The sequence below is a fragment of the Vombatus ursinus genome, unplaced genomic scaffold (genome assembly GCF_900497805.2).
Source record: "Vombatus ursinus unplaced genomic scaffold, bare-nosed wombat genome assembly UNPS02014945.1, whole genome shotgun sequence".
NCBI lineage: Eukaryota > Metazoa > Chordata > Mammalia > Diprotodontia > Vombatidae > Vombatus > Vombatus ursinus.
This window is the reverse complement of record NW_020954723.1, coordinates 30,197,351-30,217,632: the sequence shown is the minus strand read 5'-3', so window position 1 is coordinate 30,217,632 and position 20,282 is coordinate 30,197,351. Positions and strand designations below refer to the sequence as shown.

General features: G+C 34.8%; 1 protein-coding gene and 1 non-coding gene across 6 annotated transcripts in view; both read left to right on the top strand.

Moving 5' to 3' along the window:
• The window catches only part of LOC114029997 (pre-mRNA-processing factor 39), a 39,719-nt gene that overhangs the window by 16,314 nt on the left and 3,123 nt on the right, over nucleotides 1-20,282 (top strand). For all 5 annotated transcript variants that reach the window (XM_027844651.1, XM_027844652.1, XM_027844656.1 and 2 more), the window contains 7 exons: nucleotides 8,000-8,167; nucleotides 9,917-10,082; nucleotides 10,611-10,718; nucleotides 11,283-11,447; nucleotides 11,762-11,888; nucleotides 12,019-12,287; nucleotides 13,571-13,755. In XM_027844651.1, coding sequence (XP_027700452.1) covers nucleotides 8,000-8,167; nucleotides 9,917-10,082; nucleotides 10,611-10,718; nucleotides 11,283-11,447; nucleotides 11,762-11,888; nucleotides 12,019-12,287; nucleotides 13,571-13,755 — 1,188 coding nt within the window. The remainder of the gene's footprint in view (nucleotides 1-7,999; nucleotides 8,168-9,916; nucleotides 10,083-10,610; nucleotides 10,719-11,282; nucleotides 11,448-11,761; nucleotides 11,889-12,018; nucleotides 12,288-13,570; nucleotides 13,756-20,282) is intronic.
• LOC114030217 lies at nucleotides 12,347-12,432 on the top strand. Its single transcript, XR_003567570.1, has one exon. It is a non-coding gene; the product is annotated as a small nucleolar RNA SNORD127 (small nucleolar RNA).

The window sequence follows — 20,282 nt, the reverse complement described above, 5'->3', positions numbered from 1 at the left end:
TTTCACTTTGCATCAGTTCATGAAAGTCTTTCCAGATTTTTCTGGGATCTGCCTATTCATCATTTCTTATTGCACAATAGTGTTCCATTACATTCATATATAGTAGCTTGTTCAGCCATTCCCCAATTGATGGGCATGCCCTCAGTTTCTAATATTTTGCCGCTATAAAGAAGGTTCTACAAATATTTTTGCACATATAGGTCCTCTTCCCTTTTTTATGATCTCTTTGGGATAAAATATTTCATTGACACATTTTTAAAAATCTTTTTTTGTGTCTCTTGTCACTATTCCTGCAGACCTTTCCCTGCCACGTAAAAGTCCTTTCTTGTAACAAATAGAGTCGAGCCAAACAAATTTATGTTCTTTGGTCTTGTCTGAAAATGTATGTCTCATTCTACACTAGTAGTCCAAGTGGTACTAGATAGAGTGCCAGGCTTGAGTCAGGAAGATATGAGTTTAAATCTGACCACTTATTGGATGGGAGAAGGAGGCTGGCTGCTCATAATAATCACCTGAGGTTTGGCAGCTTGAGACCAGGAGGTGTGTGTCATGAGGAGAGAAGCTGGAAGTTAAAGAGCAGAGGCTAACCAGGGAATAGGAGGATCAAAGAAGTATGACAGGTAGATGAGGCACGTAGGCAGGGTGATGGCGTATGAGGTTTGCCTAAGGATGATAGTAGCTCATAACGGGGCTAAGGACTTGAGTGATTGGAATAAGGAAAAAAAAAGGGATAGTCCTACCATGACAGTGTCATCATCGTCATCATCATTGTTACTGTTATTAGCTGATGTTTAAGGTTTGCCAGTGCCTTCCCTCCGTCGATTATCTCCACTTTATCCTGTGTAAATCTCTTTTGTGCTTAGTTGTTTGCATGTTGTCTCCCCCATTATACCATGAGCTGCTTCAGATCAAAGATTTTTTGCCTTTCTTTGTATCCCCAGCACTTAACACAGTATCTAGTATATGGCAGGCACCTAACCCAGGTTTCCCACCTCTGATCTAACAAATGCTTATTGACTGGCTATGTGACCCTGAGCAAGGCAGTTAATTGCCCTTTGCTTCAGGTTCCTCATCTGTAAAATGGGGATCCTACGGATACCTTCCAGGATTGTTGTGAGCTTCAAATAAGATATTTATAAACCTTAAAGGGCTGTGTAAATAAATGCTAGGGATAATGCTGCTGCTGCTGCTGATGATGATGGAGGCATGCTTTGTCATCAGTTCTCTTAAATCATAATTTCTCATTGCATTAATCAGAGTTCTTAAGACTTTGATAGTTGTTTTACTTAACATCATTGTGGTCATTGTATACATTATTCTTCTGGTTCTGCTTATTTCACTCTGTATATTTTTTTATAAGTTGTCCTGGCTTTTTCTCAGTCTATTACCTTCATATACAGTAGTTTGTTCAGCCATTCCCCAATTCTTTGGTACCTCCTTTGTTTCTTTACCATGACAAAGAACTCTATATGTGTGTTTGAGTCTGTCTTCAAGCTTTGGGGTATAAGTCTATTATTCATACATTGCATTGAAGTTTCACATTAACAGTTTTATGACTTTTTAGATGTAGTTCCAAATTGCTTTCCAGAACGGAGGGACCAATTTGCACGTTTTATGCTTGTCCTCCATGGATATCGATTGTTTTCCTTTTTTTTGTCATTTTTGCCAGTCTGAGTGTGAAGTGGAACCAAAACATTGTTTGAATTTGTACTTATTAGTTGTTTGGAGGTATTTTTTATGTGGTTATTTTTAGCTTGAATTTCTTCCTTTGAAAACAGTTTTTTTGGAGAAAGTTCAGAAGGAAGCATAGAGAAGCAGGATAGCTTTGAAAGGAACAAGCTGTATGTAATCAAGATGAGCTGTTTTACATATAATCCTGTCTCTTTTCTGCATCAAATGTAAAATGGTCTTTGGTTTCTTGTTCAAGTTCAGAAATTTAAAAATGATAACTGTTTATTTATAACCATTTATCTTGGGCAGGGTCAAAATCTCCCCAGGCTTTAGTTTTGTCTCTGCAAAATGAGGGAGTTGAAGTAGATAAAATATGATGTCTCTTTCAGTTATAGATCTTTGCCTCTATGATCTATAGAGGAATGGCTCTTGTTTTATATTTTATATTTGTATTGGTGTTAAGATTTGTATATATATCTTACATATCAGACCTCTATTAGGGAAATTTTCTGCCATATAATTCTAATTGCATTGATTTTGTTTTTACAAAAACTTTTTAATTTTATGTAATCAAAATTGTCCATTTTGTCTTAGGATCTTCTTTATCAGTTTTTAGAACTATTTTTATCCAAGGTTGTAAAAAATATTTCCTTCATGTTTTGTCTGATTTATTTGATATGACTGCCTCTATTTAGGTCCTGTGTCTGTTTGGAGCTTATTTTTGTATGGGTTGTGAGATCTAATTTCTTTGTGACTGTTTGACAGTTTTACAAGTTTTTGTTCAGTAGTGAGTCTTTACCATAATATATATTTGGTGTTCTGTGGTGTGTCAGACCCTAGGCTGAATTTTTAGGCCCTATTTCATATGACTTTTGTTGACGAAGTTTTCTATTTAAGAAATACCAGATAGTTTTGATGATTAGTGCGGTGTAGTATAGTTTGAGATTGGGTACTGCTGATTTTCCTTCTTTCCCACTTTTTCCCCCACTATTTGCTTTGCGATTCTAATCCTTCTGTCCCTCCCCTCTTTTGTCTTCTCTTCCACAGCCCTGGCCTGGGACTTGGATTGTAAAACTGTAGTTTTCCCCTCACTGCTTCGCTTCTGCTTGAGTCACCTTTTAACCTTAGAGTCTCCATACTGCCCCCTTTCTAGTTGCTCCTTGCACAGCTAACCACGGAAAGTTGACTTTATCTTCTAATAGAACCCTAATGGGATAGTAAGACATATAAAGTTGTGCTGGCTTCAGGCCTTCTGAGGGTCTGCGTAAATGGTAGGTATGCTCAGATCCTCTGTATCCACATGCATTTACCTACCTTTTGAATATCCTATGATGTAGGTGCTATTATCATCTTGGTTCTGCATATGAGGCTACCAAGGGTAAAAGTGAAGTGATTTTCTCAGAGTTCCACAATGTTTGAGGAATTGTGTCTAAGTTATTCTCTTTCTTAGTCCATCTCTTTTTCCACTGTCATATTTCTGGAGTAAATTGTCAGATTTCCAGTTTTGATTCATGAGTCCTACTTTTTAAAAGCATCTGCAGAAATCTTAGGCACAGATGATATACTACACAGAGAGGGAGTGTGTCTTTATTATACATGCTCCAGTGCATCTCTGATTTCATCAATATGAAACTCACCAATAATGCAGATTGTTGTAAGGGCTTGATGTAATCAGCACAATATCATCTGCAAGCCAGAACACCTGGACAATCTCACCATCCACAGAGAATCCCTTGGCTGGGCCTCATCACCTCCACTACAGTGCAGAGCAATTTTGGCAAGCCTACATCTTAGGTCTCTCATGCCTTGTCTTGATGTTTATGACCAGAAGGTTATTGAACAGGGGTGTTTCTTTTTGATCTTTCAAGGAATTGTGAATGATGTAGACATATCCATGGGAAAATCTTTTTGTAAAAGAGCCTTCCAAAATAAATGATGTTATTGATGGGTTTTTTGTTTTTTTTTTTAAATCAGCATATGACCACTGTGATTATTCACAGTCTTATATTCTCTTCATTACTTACTTCTTGGTAAAGTTGTGAATCTTCTATTATCTACTGCTACCCTCATGTAAAGAGTCTCAGGAATATTTTGTATAAATGGAGAGAGCGATACAGATCAGTAGTCATTGTTATTCTCTTGATTATCTTTTTTCAGTATTATTAAAGTCAAATTTTTTGCCTTGGGCATCTTTGACTCCTTTAGAAACTTTTTATTTAAGTCCATCAAGGCCCGCATAATTGGGTTGCCTTCAGCATAGATTTCTGTTTTTCTTGTTATTTTTCCTTGTGTTTTCTGTCTTGTCCTTCTTTAGATGTTCTTGGATTAACTGTTTATTTGACTATTATGTCAAGTTTTCTTTAAAGTGGTTTTACTCTTAACTGTTTCTGTCTGCTTTAGTAGATGGCACTACCCATAAATATCCGTTATTCTTCTTAGTAAGATCGTGCAAAATAGTTTGTCCTAACCTGATTGTTTCTTTTAGCAGCTATCTCCCTCCATCCGGCATAAAGATATGTGTGTGATTGTAGGTACTCTTTTTTTTTTGTTTTGTTTTTTTCTTTTTAGGCAATTGGGGTTGTGACTTGCCCAGGGTCACACAGCTAGTGCATGTCAAGTGTTTGGTCTGAGGTCAGATATGAACTCCAGTCCTCCTGACTTCAGGGCCAGTGCTCTATCCACTGTGCCACCTAGCTGCTTGATTGTAGGCACTCCTTAGGGCTCTTTTGGTCTCCTTATTGCAGCAATTAATTTATTTTGGTTAACCCTCTGAATGCAATTGTTACAATTGCAAATGTGTGTCTGTATATATACATATTGATCTACCCACTGGTATATTACATGCTATTGGACATACGTGTCTGTAGGTATCTATAAATTTAAATATAATGTGTTTCAGTTTGTGTTATTGGAACTCCTGAATCAAAGGGACTGTAGATCCATTTGATTATTTGAGTACATGTAGATACAGTTATGGGCAGGCAGTATGCCATGATAGATTTGGAGTGAGGAAAACCTGGGTTTGCATCCCATTTCTGAAACTTATTGGTTTTGTGAATCTGGATAAGGCATACGTAGATGAGTAATGACACTGTTAGAGTTCCCATACCAAAATGTCCATACTCTCGTACACATGGGTTAAAGGATTCTTGGCATATATTCATTACAATTGTTTCATAGTGTCTCAGATTGAAAGGGATTTCAGAGGTACCTAGTCTAGAGCAATTTGCATCACTTCCTCATATGATAATTTGTTTCATTTTGGGATAACTATTCCTTATGCTGAGCCAAAATCTACCTTAATTTTCCTTCATTTGCACTAATTCTGCTTCCTCATGAGGTAAAGAATGTCTGCCTTCTCTTAGAAGACTACTTTATCTTAAAAAAAAAAGGAATTACATGTAAAAACAAATTTTTAACATTATTTTTTAAAAATTGTGTCCCAAATTATCTCTCCTTCCCTTCTCTCCCCACCCCTTGAGAAGATAAGCTTGATATAGATTATAAATATGCAGTCATGCAAAGCATATTTATGTATTAGCCATATTGTGAAAGAAAACACAGAAAAGGAAAAAGAAGTAGTAAAAAAGTGTCCTTTGGTCTGCAGACTCCATCAGAAGACAGCCTTTTAAAACAGTTTTCCTTTAAACTTCCCCATTTCCCTCAAATGTTCTTCAAATGAACTGGTTTCTATATCATTCTGGTTGCCTTTCTATTGAATCTTTCTAGTTTTTCATTGAAAATTTAAAAATAACAGTCTGTAACTCCAAATTCAGTAAAGATAATGGTGAAGGTCTTAGCTTCCTTGATGTGTGGACCCTCTACTTTTGTTAATGACAACCTAAAATTTCTTTGGACTGTTGATTTATATGTAGCCTTATTAGCTTAAACCTTCTGGTCTTTTTTATTTGAACAGCTGTTAAGCCAAGCTTCATCTGTTTTTATGCACTTGATTTCTTTTTAAGGTAGCTAGATGCTATAATGGATATTGAGCATTGGACCTGCAATCAGTGAGACCTACTTTCAAATCTGTGTGACCTTTGGCAATCCACTTAAATTTTTCTTGCCTCAGTTTCCTTATTTGTAAAATGGGGACAATAATAGCACTTATTTTTCTAGTTGTGAGGATAAAATGAGATGATATTTGTAAAGCATTTTGCAGACCTCAAAGTGCTATATAAATGCTGATTATTATTATTATTAACCCAGACTTCTACCCCTGTTATATTCTACCTTGTTGGTTTTAGCTTATCATTGTTTATATAATTTTGGATCTTCTTACTTATATTGGATATTGAGTTCAGCTTTGTATTAGTAACATACTATAGTAGTTCTTATCCAAACATTTGATAAACATATTGATTATGACAAGATACTTGAAACCTATGTGACCACAAGTCATCTAATGTCCCTGGGCTTCAGTTCCCTCATTTATAAAATAATGGTGTTGGACTAGATGGCTTTTGAAGTACCTTTCAACTCCCTACCTGTAATCTTTTGATCCTGTCAGTACAGAGTTTCATGGCTTGACATTAGAAACCTGCTTCTAAATTGATATCTGTTAATCAAAACTTTGGATATGATTGTTTAACCAACTTGCATTTTTTTTCCTAATTGAAGTATCCTAATTGAAGTGATATTGTTTAAGAGCATTTAAATCATTCAACAAGCATTAAGCTCCTACTAGGTGCCAGGCACTATGTTAGGCACTGAAAATACAGATACAATGAATTGTATAATTCCTGCTTAAAAGGTGTTTGCATTCTAACAGGAGAGAGAAAAAAAAATATGTAGGTATACCTTGCTAAAAGTATTGTATTTCTTTGGCATTGTCATAACCATTTCAATCAATAATCCCACCATAAAACAATAAGATTAGGTTGTCATGATTACTTTTAATAAGTCAGTGTTGGTTCTTAGTGATCTGCTTTATTTTCTAGATAAAACTACCAACTGTCGAAAAATATGTTCCAGAAACATTGTACACAGTAACAGCAACATTATGTGATGACCTACTTTGATATACTTAGCTCTTCTGAGCAGTACAATGATGATGGAAAATGCTATTCATATCCAGAGAAAGAACTGAGTCTGAATGCAGATTGAAGCATACTATTTTCTTTCTCTCTCTCTCTCTCTCTTATTTTCTTTATTGCAGTTTTTTATTATTCATTTCATCATTCAATTCATTATATCTGCATTTGGTTCTAATTCTTCTTTATAACATGACTAATGTGGAAATATTTTTAATATGATTGTACATGTATAGCCTATATCAGATTGCACCCTGTATTGGGGAGGGTGAAGGGGAAGGATGGGAAGAAAATTTAAAACTCGGAATCTTATAAAAGTGAATGCTGAAAAGTAAAAATGAATTAAAATTTAAATTGTTAAAAATATGTTCTAGAATTTCTCCAGGTGTTGACATCAAACTAAATCGTTTGTAGTTTTCAGAATGGTACTCCTTTCATGTCTGATAAATTGAGGGAACATTTGTAAATAACTAAGTATTTAAAAAACAAAAAACAAACCTTAAGCCTTAAAGCACATCTCCTGTTGCATTTTCTCAAAGATTACTGGCAGTGATTATAATATATAGTCTTGGAATGCTCTATGTAATACATGTGGTCTTGATTACTTGAGTTTATGGTTTTGTTTTTTTTTTTAAACTATTTCTCTTCCTTAGGTGGTATTTCTGTTTTTATGTGATGTTTATGTTCTTTCAGTTTTTGTCATTAAGATGATTTTCTATAATCTGAACTTCGGCTTGCTGTGGGTCCAAGCAAACACCGTGTTGTCTTTAGTTCTTTTTGCAGATCTTAGCTTATTCTGAGTTTTAGCTTTTGTTGACTTTTAGTCATTTTCTATATCTTTGATTTATGTGCTTTTTCTTTTTTTATATTTAATTTTAAAATCCAATATTAGAGAACTCTCTATGCAGTTATATTAGTTTCTTCACCAAATATTTATTAAGCACTTGTATGTGCAATACTTTGTGCTACGTTCAAGGATAAATAAGATATAATTACTCTTACTCAAAAGGGCCTGTCATTCAGGATTATTGCATTTGCTTATATCATATTTCAGTTTGCAACTTAAGTTTACTTTTGAATTAAATGTGTACACAATGTGTGTAGTTTTGTGCTATTTGATCTGAGGGATAATTGCTATATTACATTACTTCCTTCATGGAATTTGGCTTTTTTTTTTAAGTTATATAAGATTTAGTTCAAAGTAAATTTTAATATTAGGATTATTTTATAAGATTGTAAAATATTTACAGGATGAGAGCATTACAGATAATTTTAGTAATAATTTAATTTTTCAGAACTTTCGAGCATGCTGTTTTAGCTGCAGGAACAGATTTCCGATCTGACAGATTATGGGAAATGTACATAAACTGGGAAAATGAACAGGGAAATCTGAGAGAGGTTACAACTATATATGATCGTATTCTTGGTATTCCAACACAACTCTATAGTCATCATTTCCAGAGGTAAGTAGAAAAACTAAGGATTTTAAGGTGCTCTAAAAATAATTAATTGTGAGTAGTATTTTCATGTAAATGTTTGAATTAGTACCGTTATAATGGAAATATTATTGGACTCTGCTACTTAATCACTATTATAACTTTGACCAACTTTTAAAATCCTATAATTAGTGTTTTTCAAAGTGGTCAAAAGCATTTTCAAGATAGTAACTGAATAGATTGATTATAAAATCTTTTTCACTTTCTAAATAAGAAAACATGTTCTGAGTGGGGAAGAAGCTAGGGATTGAATCCAAATTTTTCTCTTTTGCTGCTGGTATACAGTGTATGTGTAGGTATGTTTTTGTATCTATACAGACTGTAACACAGTGTCCTCTCTTTTTCTCTCTTGGTCCCCTCCCCTGCCCAGGTAATATATTGTGACTGGTAAATGTGAAGAGTCAAATACATAGGAAGCACTTAATAAATACTTTTATCTATTTTTCTAAATAAACCCATAATATGAAATTTTTATTCAGAAGAATTGCAGTGTTGATGTCATCAAAACATTGTGAGGTAGTGTTTGCCAGAATAGCAAGGAAATGGGGAGCACTAGGTGGTACAGTGGATGTAGCACCTGCCCTGAAGTCAGGAGTACCTGAGTTCAAATCTGATCTCAGACCAAACACTTGACACTTACTAGATGTGTGACCCTGGGCAAGTCACTTAACCCCAATTGCCTAAAAAGAAAAAAAAAAAGACTTGGCCAGAATAGCAAGGAAGTGATAGGGATAGATGTTAGAATTATATTTATTAAAACAAGATTCTTCGTGGCAAATGTCAAACATATTAAGCTTTTTTAGATGGGAATCTGTATGTTAAATAACGTGTTCTTTACCTAAAATTTTTTCAGTAGTATTCATATTATAGTGCACATAGATATGAGCATGTATAGCATTTATATGGGCAGCTAGGTGGTGCAGTGGATAGAGCACTGGGCCTGAAGCCAGGAAGACTCATCTTCCTGAGGTTAATTCTAGTGTCAGACACTTACTAGTTAGGTGATCCTGGGTAAGTCAACTCTGCCTCAGTTTCCTCATCTGTAGAATGAACTGGAGAAGGAAAGGACAAATCACTCCAGTAACTTTGTCAAGAAAACCCCACATGGGGTCATGAAGAGTCAGACATGACTGAAAAGTGACTGAACAATAAAAAGCATTTATATACAGTACCTTGATTATTAATTTATTTTGTAGTACACATCCATTGTCTCTTTGCTTTTATCTTGATATTAACTTGAGGTGGCATGGGACAAAAACATTTATTTTAATTGTCTTTTCCCAAGGAATCTTTTCACCTCTGAATTTAGAAAATAGATGAATAGCTTTAAGAATTTTTAAAAATCTTTGACTGATTTGAACACTGCTTTCTAAAGAAAAAGCTCCTTGTGAGATAATTACCCATCTAAGTATTTTAGAAAATATACAACAAAAGTGAAATCAAATTTATATTTGATTTATAGCAGTTATACAAATAAATCTTGTTCGTAATGAGTGCAGTTTTGTGTTTGTGTTAGTTTATACCATTATGTTTTTATCTATGATACTGGCTCTTTTTTTGTAATAACTTCCTCTGATACATTCAAATTTTATCAGACTTAATATCTCTTTTTAAAAAATTCTGAAATATTAAAAAGTCAATGCATATTTTCTATAAAAAAAGTAAGGTGGGCTGAGTCTTTCAAATGTTTAATATATGTATTGTTGTATCTTCTAGATTTAAAGAACACGTACAGAATAACTTGCCTCGAGATCTTTTAACTAGTGAGCAATTCATTCAGCTACGAAGAGAACTGGCCTCTGTAAATGGACACAGTGGTGATGATGGCCCCCCTGGTGATGATTTACCCTCTGGAATTGAAGATATAACTGACCCAGCAAAGGTAATTAAAAAGTTCTTCCCTTATGATATGTAATGTATATGATAAACTGTATTTGCAGATTCTTCATTACAGATATGATGTATTGAATTATAAACTGTCCTTTTGCCCATCAGTTTGGGCAATTTTGAAAGTAAAATGATTAACAAATCTTTCATGTCTTTTGAAGGCAAATAGTGACTAATTCCTCAGCTGCAACTTTTAGGTTTAAGTGTAATTTATGTAATCTGTTTATAGGAACAAGTATTTTGTATTAATTTAGCATAGAAGGTAAATTTTACCTCTTAAAGATAATGAGCAAAAGAATTTCTTGTTAATAAAGTACAACTTAGAAACTTCAAGAAATGCAAAAATAGTGTTTTCTGAAAATCCCGTAAAGGGTGAATTTTAACACTGATAACTCTGTGGTGGAACAGATAGTTTTGTATAACTTTATAATTCTGAGATCAAAGTAAGCTGGTATAAATTGAAATCTGTTGGTGTGCCACTATAATTTCTTTAACTCTGTAAACTCTCTTTTTCTCTCCTAAGCTAATCACTGAAATAGAAAACATGAGACATAGAATCATTGAGATTCATCAAGAAATGTTTAATTATAATGAACATGAGGTTAGCAAAAGGTGGACCTTTGAAGAAGGTGTAAGTGTTCTTTTTTTTGAAATACATACGATGTGTTGAAACTTGACTTGTTGTTTTATGTTTTTATGTTTGTGCCTACTTAACTAGGAAATAAAGATGATATGTCTACTTTTCTAATTGAAATATCTGTCCTGGATGTAAATATCATTAAAATAATTTATTTGAATTCCAGTAGTTACCATGAGTCAACAAAGATTTTATTAGAGTTCTTAGAATATTGAATAATATTATGTAAATTAGTAGTCCAAGCTGAACTAGATCATAATTATTAAATGTTGCTGAAAAGCCAAGAATTCTTGAGTAATTTTTAAAAAATTAGTCATTATGCCCAGTTGGACAGCTTAATATTTAATTTTAAATTGTTACCTTAAAATGTGTTAATGCCTATAAGGCATTATACCATGTACAGGGGATATAAAAACAAAAAACCCCACAGAATGTTAGAGCAGGAAACATCTTTAGACAGTAGACCAGTATTTAACTTATTATTGAATTCACATTTGACATTTCTGTGTCAAACAGTATTAGCATTTTTGCACTGCCATGCTGGTTCTTTAATTTCAGATTAAAAGACCTTATTTCCATGTGAAACCATTGGAAAAGGCACAACTGAAAAATTGGAAAGAATATTTAGAATTTGAAATTGAAAATGGAACTCATGAACGTGTTGTTGTTCTCTTTGAAAGATGTGTCATATCTTGTGCCCTCTATGAGGACTTTTGGATTAAGGTGAGTAAATGACATATTAATGAACTTGAATAGATTACAAACATTGATCTAGTGACTAACCTTTTTTGTACCTCTGTCGAATGTTGTTCATGTAACTATATCTGTTGCATTAGGAGATGGTCTGCTTGCAACCAGATTTGACTGCTGCATATGCCAACCTCGTTGCCTCTCTTCGTCCTTCCTTACAGAAACTAGTCTAGTGGTTCAATAAAGGTGCTGAATGGGTTTAAAAATAGAATTTTATTGTTCTGAAATGTATTTAATGGCCTACTCAGTCATAAATTATTCAGTGTTTACTCTGTTTCTGTGTGTAGTATGCCAAGTACATGGAAAACCATAGTATCGAAGGAGTGAGACATGTCTACAGCAGGGCTTGTACTATACATCTTCCAAAGAAACCCATGGTTCACATGCTATGGGCTGCTTTTGAAGAACAGCAGGGTAAGAATTTGTAACATCAGTTGAAATTTTATTTGTAATTTAAAGTAAATTCAAAGACAAATCAAAAGAATGGGGAAAGCTGTAGGAGAAGGCATTTTAAAAACATTGAATATTTACTTGCTATTTCTAGGTAATATAAATGAAGCAAGAAGCATTCTAAGAACGTTTGAAGAATGTGTTTTAGGATTGGCAATGGTTCGTTTGAGAAGAGTAAGTTTAGAGCGACGGCATGGAAACATGGAAGAAGCTGAGCATTTGCTTCAGGATGCTGTTAAGAATGCCAAATCAAATAATGAATCCTCATTTTATGCTATAAAACTAGCCCGACATCTTTTCAAGATACAGAAGAACCTTCCAAAATCAAGAAAAGTGCTCTTGGAAGCCATTGAAAGAGACAAAGTATGTGTTTCTATATATTTCAGATTTTGAAATAGGCAAATAAGTAAATACTTGACCGCTGGCAACAGTGATGACAAGTTTGGTCTGTATGTAATATATTTTATTACTACGTGAAGACACCAGTCCCTCTAAGCTGATGTTGCCGTTTTTGTTTTTAACCATTAAACAAATATGAGAGAGGGAGGGCAAGGCATCATCTTAGTGCTTACAGAGTTGATGTCAAGAGTTGAGAAGGCCTGGATTTGACTTCTACCTTAGTCATCCTCACTCTGTGACCCTTGTTACTTAACCTTTCAGGGCTGTGGGCAGCTCTGTAGACTCCAAGTTGCATGCCAGATGCCAATCTCTAGATGGATAGAAGGAATTTATTCACCTGGAGTTTCCTTTACCAGTGAAATTAGAGGTCCGATTAATATTAAAATACACGTACATACGTACATATATACATACGTATATATACACACGCATTAGCATTTGTCACATATTAATATTCAACTCCTGAGTGGAAGAATCAATTATAGATAAAAACAAAAGTGTAGCCAGGGATGGGACATTAACTGTTTGCCCATTCTTAAGTAATTTGACAGCAAAAATACTAATTATTTATTTAAAAACAACCAAAAAAAAACCCTCTGAGAACACTTGTTAAAAATATGTTACTTCTAATATGTAGTATGACTGTATGCTGAAGTTTATATTTTTCTACATGAAACTATTTTTATTATACCATATAATTTTGAATACATTTCTAGAGAATGGGAACTTGTTTTGTTTTCCTGCTTCAGTCCAGGGCTCTCATCACTTTTATCCTCGGAATATTGCAGTAGTCATTACTCTCTCTACCTGTAGTCTCTTGCCTCTCCAATGCATTCTTTGTACAGCTGTGTTGGAGCCAAAAGCATTACTGTAATCATTTCATCTGCTATTTGGTAAACTCCCATGGCTCCTTTTATAATTGCCTCAAGGAAAAAATAGAAATTTATTCCCTGATATTTAAAGATTGATTTCATATTACTCACATATCACTTCCTACACAGGTCTTTTCTGAGTCCCCTACTTGTGACTAGTCTGTTCTGTGTGACATTACTTTGTGTGTGCTTAATTTTCTGTGTATGTAGGTGTTCTTGCCCTTTCCCTGCTCTCAGGTTTTATGTGGCATTTATATAATTTTGTTATAGTGTATTTATACAACAATGTTATTATTCTAATTATTATTGAATGTTTTCAAGTTGGCATTGTCTCTATATTTTAGGCAGTTAATACTGTTGGTGTTTTTTACACAGGAGAACACAAAATTATACCTCAATTTACTTGAAATGGAATATAGTGGGGACCTCAAACAAAATGAAGACAATATCCTCACCTGTTTTGACAAGGCTGTACATGGTTCATTGCCTATTAAAATGAGAATTACGTTTTCTCAGCGAAAGGTGGAATTTCTAGAAGATTTTGGTTCTGATGTGAACAAGTAAGACATTAAGCCTGCTATTTACTTGAAAGATGAATGAGTGAACATTGATTTCTAAAAATTTAAACATCTATGTCATTGTAGATATTTTTCCTTCTAAATTAAATATTAAAAAAACCTCCACACTAAAGCCAAGGAATATATCAGTGGTAACTTTGTTTCTGATTTCTGCTTAAAACTTTGCCCTTAAAAATTCAAATGAAGACTGGTTCCTTTGAGGGAACTTTCTTCCTTCATTACTCTTCTATTTTTCCCTTTCCCCTTGTTCCTCTCTTTTTTTTTTAAAGTAATATTGGAGGTGAAGATATTATCTGTCTCTAAAGTTCTGAATCCTCGGTTTCCTGGAAGTCAGTTTTCCAGAAATTATTTTAGTTTATAACCCAGCAAAAAGAGCTCCTGATCATCACTTAATTATGTATGTATTTACATTAATGAGGATAAAGAGACAAGGGTAATATTTCATTTGGCTTTATTAGAGCTCTTAGGGCGTTTAGGAGCTTTGGGAGAAAGCTTTGTTCTCTTCATCTTCCCCTGGGAATTGCAACTAAATTCAGAAGAAATAATTGAATGCCTCCTCTGTTAGGCATTCTTGGGCCCTTAGAAGAGAAAAAAGCAATACAGTATAAGAATCTGCTCCCAAGTTGGGTATGTACACACATAATACAAAAAAGTTTTAACATATTTTGTTTTTGCTATTTAAGTGCCAAAATGAAACATTCTGGAAGGGTTAGGGAAAGCAACGTGAACTTGGCCAACCATGTTGAATTTTGAAGGTGCTTGGGGGAAAAAGGAAGGAATGTCATCTCATTTTAGAAAGAGGTAGTAATCAATTTGGTTAAATTTATAGTCATTAAGGAAACAAATCTAGCTAGAATGAAGGGCTTGTTTGGCTAATCAGTGGGAGATTCAGTTGGTATGGTTTAGTGACCACATTTACTTGTTGTAGGGTCTTAAAATATTTAGATTTTTAATTTTTTTTGTTAATTTTTATTAAGATTTAAGAGTTTTGAAGACATTGGGGAACCATTGGAGGTTTCTGCTAGAGAGTGTGATAGCTTAATCTTGTAGCCATCTAATAGGGATTGTTGTAGTGAGGAGAGACTGTAGTTAATGATTTTTAGGCCCTTCTAGTAATATGGTAATTAATGGTTAGAACCTGAACTGAAGTTGGGACAGTAGGAATGGAGAGGATCCTGAGGTATTTTGATGGAAGAAAATACAGCACTTAAATAAGGAAGTCTTTTCTTTTAAAATGAAATCTTAAAAATAGCACAGTACAATGGATTCAAGAACTGGATCTGATAATTCATTGTATAACCCCGAAGCACGTTAAGTTACTTAGCTCTTAGTGCCCCCTCTGAATTGCAGAACATCTATAAAATTTTATTGGTAGAGGGAATTATCTTGCCAGGTTTCCCATATGAGTGGAATCACAGGTTGTGCCAAAAAAAAAAAATCTCATTGCCTTAAATGTTTGTTATGGTTTGGGGAGTTAGTAAAGAAGAGCAAAGAATAAAAAGTGTTGATGAAACAGATCAGAAGGAATTTCAGAAGAGGACACAAGCAGTGTTAGCATAATTGTGTTATGTTTAGTATATGCTTTCAAAAGAAAAACATCTAGCAGAAATTCATAGTTTTGTGTATAATTTGTTCTTTGTACATAAAAATGTTCATAATGTTGCCTGATGTTCGTGAAGTTCATTAAAAAAGAAAATTAGGGATAAAACAATATTTAGAATAAAAACTAAGTTTTCTTATGTAACTCTTTGCTCCAAAATTTGTATTTTAAAAGTGTAAAGTGTGCAATTTTGTGTGTGTATATGAGATAAAGCTCGACTTTAATAGGTTTTACTTAAACTTAGTTTAGTTTATCATTGCTTTAAAGCAAGTGATCTCATCCTTTCACTTAAATAGAAACCATAATGGCAAGAGATCTGGTTTCCCTTATAAAATCTTCAATTTGCTCATGAAATTTAGATTAATGTCTTTCATTTTTATTTTTTATTTTATTTATTTTTGTTGAGGCAATTGGGGTTAAGTGACTTTCCCAGGGTCATACAGCTAGGAAGTGTCAAGTGTCTGAGTCTGGATTTGAACTCAGATCCTCCTGACTACAGGAGCGGTGCTCTATCTACTGAGCCACCTAGCTGCCCTGGTTTAAGTTGTTTTATCAATACTACTTAATAAGTTGGCGCAGCCAGGATTCTAACCCAGGTTCTGTGAGTAAAATCCAGAGTTCTTTCTCCTGTTATACCATGCTGTCTTTATGTAATTCTTCCCCATATTTTCCTGTAAATCATACTAAAAGAGATATGCCTAACATGTCATGGGCTTGTCATCAGGCCCTGTGATGTTACAATACTGTATGTAGTCTGTTGGTACTTTTTTTTACTGTTTGGTTTTGTATCCCAACCTCTCATTCACAGTTACATATCTTGGTGATATCTTTCTATTTTACTGTTTCTTGACCTCAGTTCATAGGCAGCAGCCTATTTACACCCACCGGGTGTCTTTCCATTGCCCTAAAATGCCCTATTCTTCATAGAAGTGATATTTCTTGATTTGCAACCATGTAGTATCCTGGAAGAATAATGTTGTTCAGTCCAGCATGTTATTTTTTCCTTTTTGGTGAGGCAATCAGGGTTAAGTGACTTGCCCAGGGTCATGCATAGCTAGTAAGTGTCAAGTGTCTGGGCTTGAATTTGAACTCAGGTCCTCGTGACTCCAATACTGGAGCTCATATCTACTTTGCCACCTAGCTGCCCCTACCATGTTTTGTAGGCCCAAATCACTTTCCATATGTGAGTCCCATCATCCATATCATACCCCTTAACTGTGGGTATATCTCAAGGTCTGTCTTGGGCTCTCCTTTTTTCTCTATACTCTCTTGGTGACCTCGTTAGCTCCAAAGGGTTTGTCATATCTGTGCATTAGACTCCCACATCTGTTTATCTAGCTTTAGTCTTTTAAACTCCAGTCCCATATTACCAGCTACCTATAGGATATCTTAAACTGGATGGTCTATAGACCTAACGTGCAAAATATCTTATTATCTTTCCCTCCACAAATTACTCCTTTCTTCTTTCAAACTTAGCTATTTCTTTCAAGGTTACCACCATCCTTCCAGTTTTCATTGTTATCCTTAACTCCTCACTCTATCTATCTATATATATATCCATTAAGTTAGCAGTTACTGTTGTCCACTTCACTTGCATCCTCATCAGTTTTTAGGTCCAAACTCTTCCCTCTTCACATTACTGCCATCCTAGTTAAAGACCTCCACCATCTGTTCCCATACCTTTGCACTGGTTGATTTCAATGCATAAAATGTACTTCTTTCTCATCTCTGCCTCTTGAAATGCCTTGTACTTTCAGAACTCCACTAACATTACCTTCTATACAAAGCCTGTCCTGATTCTCATGCCCAGCTCAGTGCCCTTGCTGTATCAAAGCCACCTTGGTAAATATTTTATATATGTTATTATGAACATGCTTTTCTCTGAGAGAATGTTCGCTCCTTGAGGATAGGGGTTTTACCTTTTTTTTTTTCTGTATGCTTAGCACCTAGCATAAGGGCTAATAAGTATAGGTGCTTAAGAAATGCACGTTTTACTACATCAATATAAAAAAGCTATTAACCAACTCTTTAGGACTGTAATTTATTGGGATGGTCCTGACCTGCAGTGGTATGAAGGGTGTTCCGTATACCACTGAACTCAAAGGTACAATTCCTAATCCTTTCTGCTTGAATATCCTACAACTTTAATGCAGTCCCAGTGTTGGTTATCCACCAATATTAGTTGTGAGTGAAGACCTTACGAATATCTAGGGGCAGCTAGGTGGCGCAGAGGATAGAGCACTGGCCCTGAAGTCCTGAGGACCTAAGTTCAAATCTGGCCTCAGACCAAGCACTTGACACTCACTAGCTGTGTGACCCTGGACAACCCCAATTGCCTTTTAAAAAAAAAAAACCCAAAAAAATATCTACCAAAAAACTTGGTAAGACCCATAGATTTAACTCAGCATACCACTCTTTATATTTGATGACTTCAGTAGAAAAGTGGAAGAAATATATGAAAAAAAAAGTTCAGGAAGAAGGCTGAAGCTTACAGATTACACAAATCTCACCTTTGTTACACTTTCTTAAAAAAAAAAAAAAAAGGTAGGCACCGGAAATGGTGAGTACCAACTAGCACTGTAAAACCAAAATAGAGTATATTTTAAGAAAGAAAACTAATTTGTTACTGATGTGGGAGTATCACTGAGTTGACTCTGTATTTGGAAACCAACTCATTAGATTTAGTTTAAAAAAAAAAAAAAGGAGATGATACACAGTTGAAACAATTTAATCTTACTTAAATTAGTGATCAAAAATAGAAAGTGGACACAACTGTTATTGATTATTATACTTTGATCCATTTGTGAGGACTTTGAGGAATCTATAAGGTGGTTAAGGAGGCAGACATTCCAAAGGCATGGAGAAAAATCATAGACTTTAATACAATTGAAGGAGGCAATGAAGAGAATAATAATGGCTATTGACCCCTCTCCCATTGATACAAAATCTTTCTGAGATTTTTAACATGAAATAAAGACATCCTTGATGAGGGTAGTAGTAGAGAATAGCAGACTCACATCTTTAACAATTCACAAGTAATGAAGAGAATACAAGACTGCGCATAATCACTGTGGTCATTTGTTGATTTAAAAAAACAAAAAACACCAACATTTACTTTGGAAGGCTCTTTTACAACAAGGTTCTATCATGGATATGCCTATTAACATCCACGATTCCTTGAAAGATCTAACAGGAACAACACTATTGAATAACCTTCTGGTCATAAACATCAAGACAAAGCATGAGAGATCTAAGATGCAGGCTTGCCAATATTGCTCTGCACTGTAGTGGAGGTTGAGGCCCAGCCAAGGGATTCTTTGTGGATGGTGAGATTGTCCAGGTGCTCTGGCTTCCAGATGACATTGTGCTGATTGCATCAAAGTCCAGAACACCGAAGAGTATCCTCAAAGAGATCTGGCCCAACCATCCACACAGCAAATGCTAAGTGGATGAAAAATGTCTGTTGTCCAGACTCCAAAAAATGTTTGCACAATGTGTAGAACTCGCTGTTTGTATCTGGGACAGACAGTTCAGATGGACAGAATTGAATGTAAGGAGGACAGCAGGCTATTATATTGATCTGTTGAGTTTGGAAAATCACAAAGTTCTTTCCATAAACCCAAGCTTCCTATGAAGGACAATACCAGCATTCTACTATTGTTGGTATATGACGGCAAGACAGAATACAATAATGTTCACCAAAGAACCAAAAATGAATATCAGTCATATGAAGGGTGTGATTAGGCTGCAACTTAGTGGAGAACTCTGAAGAACTGGTGTAAAAGATATTCTCTGGGAACTGAATGACAAAAGAGAAGATGGGCGCTGGTTGTGTGGTAAAGTTGAGGAATGACAGGTGGCCAGTCAGCATGCTTCACAGGTGCCCTCAGAATTTCGGGAGAAAGGGAGAATTCTCTGTAGCACACTGAGTGCTTCTCTCCTATACCCCCACCCCATGAACTTACAGGAGAACATGAACAGTAGTTGCATATGACAGGCCAGGCATTGATGAGCTGCAGTCTGCATTGTGGGAGGAAAATTCAGTTATTCTGATGACAGATCTTAATGAGTAAGAAAAAAAGTATATTTTTAATAAGCTTGGCTTGACCTGAAGATAGGGAATCACTTTTTTTAACATTCACATTATAAATGAAATAAAAGACAAAAGAAACTTGGCACTGAATGTAAGAATGATTCAGAGATTTCTCATGGAGGCAAGTAAAAAAGCCTTTTGCAGAAGTTTTTTTTTTTTTTTTTACATATGAGTTAAAAGGCAGCAGGAAACATTTCGTGGGCAATTGGCCATCTTTTATTTCAGTAGTCATCATGAGGTTTTGAAGAAAATCATCATGAAGACAGTTGCAACTTATAGGCCAAAATCCACTGCAGACAAAGATATAGAGAAAATTTGTTTAAGCTTCCATTAAGAGAGACTTATGTGATGAAGATCTGGGCTGAGTCAGGATTCAGCAGTTTTTCAATAATTATTTTTTAGTGTACTAGTAGCTAATGCTTATAGATGGTCTAAAGATTCTCATTCTTAGGATCATTTTTCCTTTTCTGGACCACTAGTCCAACCCTCACATTTTGCAGTTGAAGAAATTGAGATCCATAGTGCCCTGTTGAAGCTTACACAGGTAGTAAATGAATCTCAATACCTCACAATTCCTCAGGGCTGTGTTGTATGATTATTTTAGGTAAATGCATGTTAGCCACTTGAGGAAATGAAAGTTATACATACACATCATGGTCCAGCTTGCATTTCTACAGAAATAGTAGCTTTAACAAACTGTATGACTGGGATAAATTTTTTCCTTATTGTGTGCTACTTGCATTATTACATAAAAAATATATCTTATTTTATGACTCATCATGATTTTGGAGTTTTTGTTTTGAGGCACAAGTATTG